This window comes from Epinephelus moara, chromosome 22 (assembly GCF_006386435.1).
Source record: "Epinephelus moara isolate mb chromosome 22, YSFRI_EMoa_1.0, whole genome shotgun sequence".
In the NCBI taxonomy this organism is placed as follows: domain Eukaryota; kingdom Metazoa; phylum Chordata; class Actinopteri; order Perciformes; family Serranidae; genus Epinephelus; species Epinephelus moara.
Genome location: NC_065527.1, coordinates 5,684,296 through 5,697,508, shown reverse-complemented (window position 1 = coordinate 5,697,508; position 13,213 = coordinate 5,684,296). Strand labels below are relative to the sequence as shown.

Here is a 13,213-nt window from a genome sequence, read left to right as displayed (position 1 = left end):
ATGGCCAGGATGGAAACTGGAGTCACTGGTGTCCTCGTTCTCCTCAGATCCACCACCAGCTCTTTTGTCTTGAGCTGCAGGTGGTTCAGCTCACACCATGAGACAAAGTTATTCACCACAGCCCTGTATTCAGCCTCCTCACCCTTGCTGATACATCCAATTATAGCAGAGTCATCAGAAAACTTCTGAAGATGACAAGACTCTGTCTGGTAGCTGAAGTCCGTGGTGTAAAGGGTGAAGAGGAAAGGAGAGAGGACAGTACCTTGTGGGGCCCCGGTATTGCTGACCACTGTGTCTGACACACAGTGCCGCAAGCACACGTACTGTGGTCGGCCAGTGAGGTAATCCACAATCCAGGACACAAGGGGGGGATTCACCAGTATCGCCGTTGCCAGCTTGGTTAGCAAGGTGTACATACAAATGGCACCCACCTGTCCGTCAGAGCGGCCACCCGCTTAATTGTGCATAACTTTAAGCCTTAACAACATTTAAACATGTGAGTTAAATAAAAATTAATCACCCATTTAGCTTTAACGGACAGGGGAATAAACTATAGAGAACAAAAACATTTTGTACCAGGCTGTAAACATGTTTATTTCTGCTGTAAATTGGGCGTTTGAACATGGGAGTCAATGGGGATTGACTCGCTGTTGGAGCTGGCCTCAAGTGGTCATTTGAGGAACTGCAGTTTTAGGCACTTGGCTTCACTTTTTCAGCACTGGAGGTTGAAACTTGCTCTCAGTTAATGTATCCGTATGACTTCTGTGATCCTCCGACTTTTCCTTTAGCACCATAATGAGGTTGACATTTGGGGTTTTGAAGAACATTTCTTGAAACTACTGGATTGATTAACACGGACACTTATTGTGTACACTCATGTTCCCCTTTGTGATCTCCTGACTTCATCCAGTGTCATCATGATGTCAAAATGTATTGTTTTCCTCCAATACATGTTTATACCTGCTAAACTATTGACACTCCCATCAGCCCCAGCTGCACTTGTGCACTGTGCTCAGAGCTAGTCAGCAAATGTTAGCATTGCTAACACACTTAACTAAGATGGAGAACATGGCACACACCTGCCACATGAGCATGTCAGCACTATCCCTGTTAGCATATTAGCATGTAGCCCCACAGAGCTGCTAGCTTGACGTCACGCTTGTAGTCTTTTACAGTAGGTGGGGGTTGTAGAAAAATATTGTGACATGGAAGTGTGTTGAGCTTCAGTTTTTACCTCTTCCTCCTCCCAATGACTCTAAAAATATTTTCTGGAGGCACCTTTGTGTAAATGTGTTATCGCACTTCCCACTCTGGTTTGTTCAAACATTTAAAGAGTGACTCAACAGATGTGCAGTGAAACAGAAAATGTTCAAATTGAAATGTTCTCAGAGAGATACTGTTGTACTGGACTGACCTGAAATGCTGTTTTTTTTAAAACTCACACACAGGTACAAAGAAAATCAGACGTTCACTTAATTTGTTGCTGTCTTTTTTTAAGCAGATGGCCAGCAGATTTGGTTTTATTCCACTTTTGGATGCCTGGCTTACAGAGCTGACGATAATTTTAAGCTTCGTCGTTATTATGAAATGTGTTTTTCATTAAACCAATAAATTATTGCATTATTTATTATAATCCAACCTGCACTAAAGGAGGCCCAGACAGATTTCTTTTTAATGAAAATCTGTTTAGGAGACAAGTCCTCAAAGGCCTCCTGTGAGCCTCCCTACATCAGAGTTACATGTGGGCAAACTTACAGCATCTCAATTAGCCGATTGTGGAGCGCTTCTCTGTTGCAGACACACTTTGTGCCTCTGGCTGATAAGACTGGTGTGTTTTTGCAAACAAATTTTGTCTGCTGCAGCTGGCAGGAGAATATAGATTGAAAATATGTCACGTCTTCCTCTTCAGGATGCTTGCGTGGATGTCTAGGACGCAACCCTCCATTTTCCATTTTGTGTCTTATTATGTAATATTTGAGTGACTGGGCCTGTCTTGTGCTTTTATTGTTGTGCTGAACACACATGATCACCTGTGCACTCATGAGCACAAAAGCACCTGTGCGTGGCAGGGCTCTGTGTGGCAGAGCAAATATGTCTGTTCCCAAGACAACAGTAGATAATAGAGTCATTATAACAGGACAAACAGATTACACAGTGCAGCGCTGCCACAGAAAACCACACATCAACCACATCAAAGAAATACTTTAAGAGACTGGCTCGGGAAAAATAAATAAGTTATAATCCAAGACCTCTTTTACTTATTTAGCACGAAGCAATCATGTCCTGTGTGCTTTTTGTTCTAGAACGCACACCATAGTTGTGCAGCAGAAAAAAAATCTAAGAAACAACAAAACAAAACAAAAAAACATGTCTCAGACGAAAGAGCAAACTGAAACCTTAAATCATCTTTATCAATCCATGATAGGCAGTCACCTGGTGGACATTATCTTAATTGAAAATGTCACAGATCAGAACTCACAAGTCAATATCACCTCTGTACACTCTGAGAAATAAAGGTGCTTACTAGAACCATATAAGGTTCTTCAGCTTGTCCCCATTGGAGAACTCTTTTTGGTTCCTGGTAAAACCTTTTGTAAAGATTCCACCTGGAACCCAGTGAGAGGGTTATACCTAGAACCATCTGTAAAAGGTACCACCCAGAACCCCACAGAGAACTCTTCTATGGAGCCAGTTCCATTCTGGTTTCCCGTATCTAATTTTGAGATGTTCAAGGAATTCCTCCATTTTCCGTAACTGCTTATCCGGTTGCAGAGCATGATGTGAGCGAAGTGGAGCGGAAGGATTTTGTGTTGAGTGAGGAGCGGCTATTTTTTTTAAAAGGTGGAGCGGAGCCTTATGTCTCACTCCAATTTTGCTCCGGTTGCTCATGCCCCACCCAGAATGCATCTTTGCACCTGCGCACACCCACACTATTTTCTTTCAAAACTATGGAGTTTACTGTGTACTTCAGAAAAGAAACTGAGAAGAGAAGCTGTGGTACCTTGGAGAACGGTCCCTAACTGTGGGGAGAGGCGAGAGGGCTTCCACGGAGGTCGGCTGCTTAACCCAGTCTGTCTCCTCCACACTTTGACTTATTTCCACCCTGCTGACAGCGGTACCGTGTAGAACGGTCCCTAACTGTGGGGAGAGGGCTTCCCCGGAGAATCTACCAAGCTCATGTTTTATTTGTGAATAGAAGATTACAGGTTAGGGTAGCACGACGCAGTTTTTTTGAGCGGAGTGGTGAGCGAGTGGAGCGGGATAAAATTTATGATGGAGTGGAGCGGAACGGAGCAAAGAATGCGCAGAACCAAGCGGAGCGGACGAGCGGCACAAAGTGACAGGTCTGTGAGCGAGGAGCGGAAATTTTCACCCGCTCCGCTCACATGCTCTGTCCTGTTGGGGGTCGCAGGGGGCTGGAGCCTATCCCAGCTGACATTGGGCGTGGGGCGGGGTACACCCTGGACAGGTCACCAGACTATCATAGGGCTGACACACAGAGACAGACAACCATTCACGCTGCATGTCTTTGGACAGTGGGAGACAGTCGGAGTACCAAGAGAAAACCCACACTGACACAGGGAGAACATGCAAACTCTACACAGAGAGGCCCCCCACCCCGCGGTTCGAACACACCACTCTGGGTTGAAACCAGGAACCCTCTTGCGGTGAGGCAGCCATGCTACGACTGCTCCACTGTGCCGCCACTATTCAAGGCATTTCAACCACAAAAAAACAAAAAATAGGTTTTAATGGACCTGAAAAGTGGGCCGTGATGACATCAGCAGGTGTGTCATATTCTACAGGTTGGAAAGGGAGGATGGAGAGGTCAAGTTTTTCGGTTTTCACAAAGTTGCATACAGTTTCTTTCAAAATACATGTACTACGTTAGTACATCACCACAATCTGATGTTTTTTCCCTCAACAACAAACGCACGTGGTTAACAGGGTTTGGCTTTAAATTGAAACAGGAAGTGAACACCCAAGTCAAAGTTGGTGATTGTTGGACCAATCCACCACCACTCCCACCCGCCCTACTCTGACTTTTCGCCCCCTTAATTTACGTTGTTGTCCGCTTATGTTTCCCCCTTACAACGTCAGGTGCCGTTACGCATTAACGTTGCTCAGCTGCATATTATGCCGATGTGAAAGGATGGCTTTTTTGTTGGTGCCTGACACGGAAGTCACTTCCTAAGCGCAGGTATTTAACGACTTCAGAATGAGACCGGGTTGGAAATGAAAGACGGGAAATCAACTATGGCAGAACAAAAGTAAAATAAGTGGATTAAGGGGATTCCAGATACATCAACATTTAACAACACCATTTTAAACATGGGTAAACATTTGAATATTTGAGGGTAAAGAACACCCATGCTTTCAGCAACCCTTCTTTCGAAAAGGGTTCTCAGTGGCACCCTTTGTCTGACAAAGAACCCTTGATGAACCCTTTCTTCTGGGGAGAACATCAGCCCTTCATGGATAAAACTCTTGGAACGCTTTTTATTTAAGAGTGCAGGTCTGCAGGTGACTGAACTAAGTCCCTGTATGTCTTTGTTGATCATCCTGTACATATTATTTTGGAAATTGTAGGGACACTAATCTGAAACATGAGAACTTAAATGGATATGACATCACTGTGGGCATGAGTTCAATGCTTTTTATCCTTTTAACATACTCCTTTCATGGCTCCCTCTGTTAGTGTTATCACAGTGCTATCAACCATCACCACACAGACACTCATCTGCACTCATCTGTCCAGTTTTAGACTTAAAGTCTGCAAATCCAACAGGAAATACATAGGAGTGTGGTGACCCTGCAGTTGGCGACTGCTGAATCAATACTTAATACACTCCAGTCTGATTGCAGCAGGGAGAGGCTGTTGAGAGTGACAGTCACACAGGGCCCTCAAATGACTCGTCCAAACAGAAATTGTCTTTAGTTGGTATGATGTCTTTGAGCGTGAAACATAATGTTGAAGGATTATCTACCGAGAAGATTTGTGGTAATCTGTCTGCGCAGTCGAGTCGCAGCGCAAATCAAATGAAAGTTGTCGTTTCTTCACAGCTGCCACTGTAATTCATTATGTCCTAATTAACTGCACGAGAACAAATTTAAGCAATAAGAATCAATATCAATTAATTTGCTAATTTTGAGCAAAGAGGGAAGGAGACAGATGGCTGGGTAGAATATAAATCTGTCCTGAGATGTAATTAGAATTGACTAACACTTTTGGGATGCCACAAGCATGTTTTGCTGCATCTTGCTCATGATGTTTACTTTGACCCAATTGATTTTCACACAGTATAGCGAAGGTCTCAGAATAAACTGTGTGAGAACACTGTAGAGGCAGGTTCTATGAATAACTCATATCTGCTATCTTGATGAAGCCACTAGTTACAGATTTGCATCATATTTGGCTCTGTTATCTCACTTCCACAAAGCGCATTAACATTAATATCCTATCTGCGTCGTGATAAACAGAGCAGGGAAAATTTGTAGATTTGTGTGTTTTAGTTATTTTTAATAAGGCTGATGTTGATAGAAACCTGTGGAAATAATGTGCACATCGCTGGAATTCAATCAGCTCATCTGTAGTCAGCACACAGCGGTGACACAGTGTGCTGCTGCTGACCTGCAGCTGATCCTTTAGCTTCCTGCACAGACCTCAAACTTCAAGGCCACGCCAGTGAATTTGCATCTTCTGCATTTAAATGTACTTCACATTTGTGTTTGCCATTTTCCACAGCGTGCTGCAGCGTTTTTTTATTCTGGCAGCCCTGACTGTCACATTCATTTCATCTCAATATGAACTTGCAAAGACTTAAACTTAAACACTGATCATTTGGTATCCAATTTCAGAAAAAAAATCATCAGGCTTCAGCATCATTGTTGCTGTAGCGTTGCTGCAGAGTCGTCTGAACCCACAAGTGCATTTCAATCACATTTATGTTCACAGTGTTCTGATATAAATATAAATGGATGGCTTTAGTAGGAGGGAAAACAAAAATTAAAACACTGGGACATATTATAAATGGTTATCAGTATGGTATACTGGTAATGATTTGTAGAGTGTACGGCCTCTATGGTATTGCATCACAGCTAGATGTGGTCAGCTGCGGTCTGTTGTACTTGTGACCACACCCAGCTGCGATGTAGCCTGGTATTATACTGCCGCAAAACGTCACTGCTGCACAGGGTGTGGAAAATCAGCACTAGCTGGCAGGTCAGCTGCATATAAGTGGCTTTCTCCAACTCATAACAGATCTAGTAACATTTTAGATGCTTTCTTTAGATTCAATTTAGTTCAGGGCATATAGGATGAGAAAGATTATATATGGACTAGTGGTCATGAGAGACGGGTCGGGGTTTTTCCTCAGCGTCCATTTGTTCTTTCTGTAGTGAACCAGCATCAGATCTCTTCATCAGATTTTCCTTGGAATAAGGCAGCTACTTTCATACCAGCACTGGCTCTGAGATATAATCTGTAGTTGTTCTTTCCCGGCAGATACCAACAAGGCTGATGTGGATACCCATTGCTTTTATTTTATCAAAGAGAAGATCTATTACTACTTAAAGTCCCACTGCCCTTAAAAATGTGCTTTCCTTCTGTTTATGCCCCTAAAATGTCTGACCTTGACTATACTGAGTTGTACCTGCGGCAAAGTTTGACTAATTCCTGGGGCACTCTATATGAAAGCCAATCACTGTCTAATAGCCTGTGGAAAACACACATTGATGGTGGAAAAGACTTTGACACAACTCCAGCAAAGAAACCTGAAACCTTGTGCGGAGCAGACTTGTCAGTACAGAGAGCAGAGTTAGCATTAGCATAGTCCAACTTTGACAGCAAACATGGTAGAGTGCGCAATTTTTGGACATAAACCGAACTCATGACATTGCAGCAAATATTGAAAGTTTCACAACCATTAGCACCGTGTCAGCCAGTGCTAAAAAGCTAACAAAGACCATAAACGAATCAAAGATGCTAAGTACACTTACTATTCTGATGCTAGTGCTGATTTGACTGAGGCTCAAACATGTATGGCAGAAACTCTCTGATGTTTCCAGTAAAGCTAACTCCAGCCATCCTTATGTGCACTGTTTTCCACTGGTCTCGTACGGCCAGATATTATTTCCACGCAAAATGGAAAGCCATTTTTAAATGTTTCAGTCAGCTGGAGGCAATGGGAGCTAAAAACACAACATTTAGATATCATTACCTAACAAAGTTGTTATCGTGAACATGCTGCTTTTTTTTTTTTTTTTAATGTTTACACATTAGCATTTAATTGGTGTCCATGTTTGTGGTCACCTTGTGAATTTCACTCTAATGTTTACTCTCCTTTTTGCTTTGTTTTTGGTCTCCACCAACTCCTGGAGGAAATGTCGCGTTCTTTAGCTGCTAAGTGATCCACTGTGTTTACCAGCTAGTTGCTAACTTTATCATAGCATATGGAGAGTTTATCAGAGCTTGTTTCCTAAAAACTGCTGCCTTAAAAAAGAGATTTTGCTGGTGAGAAAACCAAAACAACGAACCAACAGAAATAAAGAAATGACTGTAGATCAGAGAGCAACTGAAGGGGTCGTCCCATTTATCCACCCCTGACAGTTTCATCTCTCCCAATTTAACTTATTGTAATTTAATTAAATTTAGACTCTTACTGTGACGACTTTTATGGGCACTTCAGCACTTTATAACTTCATATATCATATACACTATGCCAATGATTCACGGACTTGCATTGTTTCGTCTATTCACTATCCATAGCCTCTCAATCAACTATTTTGCACTGTTCGTATTGGTTTTTCGTTGTGAATTATTGTCTATCTGTTTGTTATTTGTTTTACATATTATGACTTCTGTGTTCCTGTTTTTGTTTGTTATTTGCTGTTTTATATATTATGACTTCTGTGTTTCTGTTTTTATGTTTTTTAATGGCCTTTTTGAGGTCTTTTTAACATCATACCAGAGGACTACAGTTGAAAATTAGCCTTCTTAGTTTCCCGGGTTCTATGTTTCCTGCTTGGTTGAGCAGGGAACATATAACCCGGGAAACATAGAACCTTTTTTTTTGTGTAAGTGGGGAACACAGAACCCGGGAAACATAGATACGCTCCCCAACTGAAGACTTATCTGAGGTTCATTACTAAAAGTGACCCCTTTCACATTACATGTAGTTAATCGACCTATTCTTAATATAAAACATAATGATAACGCCGCTTTAATTAATTTGGAACTTCGACACAAAGAAAACTGCTACATTTTAGGAAATAAATAAATATCAGATGTTAAAATTGACCTTTTATACCTTGATAGTGCATTGATCATTTCAGTACTGGTGCAGTATGTTTCTTTACATCACACTAATAAACCCTCAGGTCAATAATATCACACGCTGTACATGCAAATATAAGTGCCCTGGTTGCTAGTGCCTAGTTTATTTTTAAAGTGCATAACTAAAAACATGCTCCAGTGGGTGGAGAGCCATATGGAAAAACACAAAATTAATATTTGAGAGTGTAAGAAACACAGAACCTGCTCAGCACGTATCTAAAATAAAACAATAAATAAATGAATAATAACATACAGTAAACCAAAAATATTATGTCTCCATTTGGAAGGCAGTTGTCGAAGTGATACGCATGCCAACTGACGGTGGGCGTTTGTTGGCTATGATTTTAGTGTTTAATACTCACAGTTATGGGCTGTGATAGAAGAGCGATAATCAATACGACACTCTTTTTGCAGCCCTGCATATTCAAGAGCAGTCGGCTTCATTCATACTTTACTCTCCTGCTAAGCACGTAAAATCATGTATTGCATTTAAAAATTAAATCCAATACAGTGCATGAATCCTATTGTCAGCCTCACAGGTTGATTTTCAAAAGTCTGTTTGTGTATGAGTCAGCAGTTTGTGGGCTAAAGATAAAGTTTAATTAAGCTAAAAGCTTCATTGGCTCCCCCATGACTCCTCTCCAATCCATCCCCCAAACTCTTCTACCTCACCGGAAACTTCTGACTAATTGGACGCCCCGCCCGCCATAATCTTTGAGTCCAAATAAGATTAATGAGCAGACACATTTCTGTGGCATGCACCTATTCAATACCCCTTTTGGCAGCACTCACATACTCTTAGGGAGATTTCTTGCTTCGTCATGTTTGTAAACAAAAGCTGATCTGGGGCTTTTTGAGTAGCGGCCATAACGCTCGTGACATCATTGCTGCCTCACAAGCGCCCAGCACACGAAATCTTTCTGCATCACTAATTTCTGTTGTCTGTCTGCTCTCTTCTCAGGCTACGGGCATGCAGCGCCAGGGACCGACGCAGGGAAGGCCTTTTGCATGTTTTATGCCGTCCTGGGAATCCCTTTGACTCTTGTCATGTTCCAAAGTCTGGGCGAGAGGATGAACACTTTTGTCAAGTACCTCCTGAAGCGAATCAAGAAGTGCTGTGGCATGAGCATCACCGACGTGTCCATGGAGAACATGGTGACTGTAGGTTTCTTCTCGTGCATCGGCACGTTGTGCATTGGGGCCGCTGCCTTCTCCCATTACGAGGACTGGAGCTTCTTTCAGTCTTATTATTACTGCTTCATCACATTAACAACTATAGGCTTTGGGGACTTTGTGGCCCTTCAAAAGAACCGGGCCCTCCAGAAGAAGCCCCTGTATGTGGCCTTTAGCTTCATGTATATCCTGGTGGGCCTGACGGTCATTGGGGCCTTCCTCAACCTGGTGGTGCTCCGCTTCCTGACAATGAACAGCGAGGACGAGCGGAGGGACGCTGAGGAACGGGCCTCACTAGCTGGCAACCGGAACAGCATGATCATCCACATCCAGGACGAATCGCTGCAGCGGGGCCGGCGGCGGCGTGAGCCGTACCGGCCGGAAGTGACTGATTTACAGTCAGTCTGCTCCTGTATGCACTACCACTCGCATGACTTCGGCAGCTCTGGGGGAGGGATGGGAGGCCTGGGCTGTGCCTTCTCCCATCAGAACTCATTCAGCTCGCAGCTGAATCCCAATCAGTACTTTCACTCGGTCTCCTATAGGATCGAGGAGATCTCTCCCAGCACCTTGAAAAACAGCTTCTTTCCTTCACCCATCAGCTCGGTGTCTCCGGGCCTCCACAGCTTCACAGACAATCACCAGCTCATGAGGAGAAGGAAATCCATCTAAACCCTAACACACACAGGACTAATGAGTTTCCATGTTTTATACACAAGGTCAAACATTTCCAATGCTGCTCCTTACCAAATCTTATTTCAGCACTTTTTTCCCTTTTTGGTTGTGTGTAATATACAAAGTATTCTTGGGAACAGATGAAGAACACTGTGCAGAACAGCGTGGACACAATGGGATGCAAAGCATGAAGCATGGATGTCTATTTTTTCAAGAGATTGCTCCATTGACAAACACTACACAGATGACGAGACCTTCCTTATTTCAGATTTACATTACAGAATTGATATATTAACTTTGGTTACATACCAAATGATGCACACTTGGGGAAATGCTATTTTTCAAAAGGGAGTATGCTTGTTTCACCTTAACTTGAAGAAACTTTTACCGTTATGTACTATTCCATTGCCTCACTGCAGACAGAGATTTTAAAATGACTTAAAGCATCAGGTATTGTTTTCTATAAGCAATCATATATTTCAACGGTTTCACCACACATCAAGCCAAAATATTGTTGCCAATATTAGCATGTGCATTAGATGTCATTTACTGAGTGTGCCATGGTTTTGTGACATTCTTTAGTCTGTTTATAGAGCAGCCGTATGAAGGTGTTTGTTTGTCTTGGATTCAAAGGATCATGCTGCTGTTATTAATATTTCACCCTCATCTAGAATCAGATTTGGCCACAAAAGCTTTAATTTCACCTCCGGCCTTTTCTGTAATGAGATATAAAATTGATCTAAAGGAAAATCCACCCTCCTTCCACTTTTAAAGAGATTTACCAACTATGGTGTCTGTATTATTGGTTATTTGTGTACTTTTCTCCAATTGACATTTATATTGAATTTGAGCTTTATTAAAGTTCACCCCTTTCTATACTGATTATTTATAACTAATATTACAGGTTTTATTATTGACAACACAAATCATATAGGGATAACTTCATCATAAAAGAGCAGTTTCTTCATTTACAGTTGGTCCCTGAATTGACCAAAGTGCAGTCATTCAGCGATTTAGTATCCCATGAAGTTGGGGGACAGATTTAAAAAACAGAATAATGCACTTATTAGTGCAGACTTTTAGTCCCTACACTCTGAGAAATAAGGGTTCCTAAAGGGTTCTTCCTGAAGGGCTGATTATCTACCCAGAACCATTTGCTTCTGAAGAACCATTTTTCTGAAGAAATGGTTCTTCAAGGGTTCTTCCTCTAAGGACCCTTATTATCCAAAGGGGACTTTTTTGGAAGAGAGTTCCTCAAGGATTGTTTACAGCAGGGATCAGCAACCTTTACCATCAAAAGAGCGATTTTTGACCAATCATAAAAATTAGAAAAACATCTGTGTGGACCCGCAAAACATATTTGAGGCTTTTAATGAAGGTTAAACAGCACATTAAGCGTAAATTAGGCTTTACTTATAGTCTAAATAAGCCTATATTCATGTTTTAACACAAGGTGGCTCCTCTGCAGGGCACTATTTATGATTATTTGGTACTTCAACTTTATAGAGCTGGCAGTAGAAGCAAAAAAAATCTGCCCAAGCACTACAAAATTCTCTATTTTATTGCAAGACATTTACTTTTTTGGATTTGGCATCCAGCTAGGGAGACTCAACACTAGCCACTGCTATTTCGGCATAGGCTTCACATTTGTACAATTAGAAAATGTAAAAAATTCTTTAGGACTACAACACTGATCTACAAAAATCAAGATGGTGAAAAAATAACTATTAAATATATATATACATATATATATATATGTATATATATATTTTCATCAAAGCCACATAGAGCCACTGGAGAGGGGTTAAAGAGCTGCACAGAGCTACAGGTTGCCTACCCCTGGTTAAAGCATGGTTCTTAAAAGATCCTAACCCTTAAATACTAGCAGATGTCTCTGGAATCCCCTTTTATCAATTAATTGTACTTGTGTTCTGGAATAGGCGATATCTTTACCATCGTTTGATGCCATACAATACCACATGGTCTGCCCTGCCAGTTTTTTGTTTTTCATACAAGCTGCTGGATGTGGTTGCTTGGCCCGTGACTAACCTGCTCAACTAAAACCATGACTAGTAGGAAAGAGATCTATGGGTAGTGTGGCCCATTACTATTTTTAGAGCCCCTCTTGTTTGGTTCTCAATGAAATCTTTAGAATATAACAGGGTTCCTGATAGAACTCTCCAAGTGGGTTCTTGTTAGTACTGTCAGACAGCGGAAAGCTTATGGACAGAAGCCCCAGAGAGAGCTCTGGGTGGAACCATTGCACCACAGAAGAGTTGAGAACCTCTCATAAGTGGTTTTGGGTGGATTGCTTCACAGACGGTTCTTGGTATAATCTTTTATTTTGGGTTCTAGGTAGAACTTCCTGAAAGGGTTCAAGGTGGAACCTTTAAAAACAGGATCTACCAGGAACCAATAAGGGCCCTCCTACTGGGACAAGCTGAAGAACTCTATATGGTTCTAGGTAGCACCTTTATTTCTGAGAGTGCAGTAAGGATCAAGCTCTGAAAACACTGGATCCTACAATTCCCATGATGCAACTCAATGGCATATTTCTTTCAACTCTAAAGGCCTCTGAAACGCTAACTCTCTGCAAACCCTGTAACTCAGGCTTTCAAATAAAAAAAGGGAATTTCACACCCAACCTGAGGTACCCCTGATGACATCACTATGACATCATTACTTATTAAAACTTTAGAGACACGCACACTTTGTAATTGTGTATAGGGTGAGTAATGCTCCTGTGAGATCATGTGATCACTGACATGCTCTTCACAAAGACAGTGGCCAGGTAGCTCCACAAAATGTCCCTTGATTGGGTGCGATAAGTTGTTTGAGAAGCATTATGGGAAGTGTAGTTGGAGCCTAAGTGAATTTACAGGTTCTTGGAGACTTATCAAACGACTCAAGTTAATGAAGTGGTGATATAAGACAGTGTAAGAGGACCAGAAGGTGGATATTTCCTTTAACCTGCAGCTACCAAAGTGCAATTAAATGACTCCAGCTGAATTTATAAGCAGTTTTAATCTA

General features: G+C 41.8%; 1 protein-coding gene across 1 annotated transcript in view; it reads left to right on the top strand.

Annotated features, from left to right (window-relative positions):
• kcnk9 (potassium channel, subfamily K, member 9) overlaps positions 1–10,180 on the top strand; it is a 50,529-nt gene extending 40,349 nt beyond the window's left edge. The window contains exon 2 of the mRNA XM_050034632.1: positions 9,297–10,180. Coding sequence (XP_049890589.1) covers positions 9,297–10,180 — 884 coding nt within the window. The remainder of the gene's footprint in view (positions 1–9,296) is intronic.
• Positions 10,181–13,213: the final 3,033 nt, after the last annotated feature.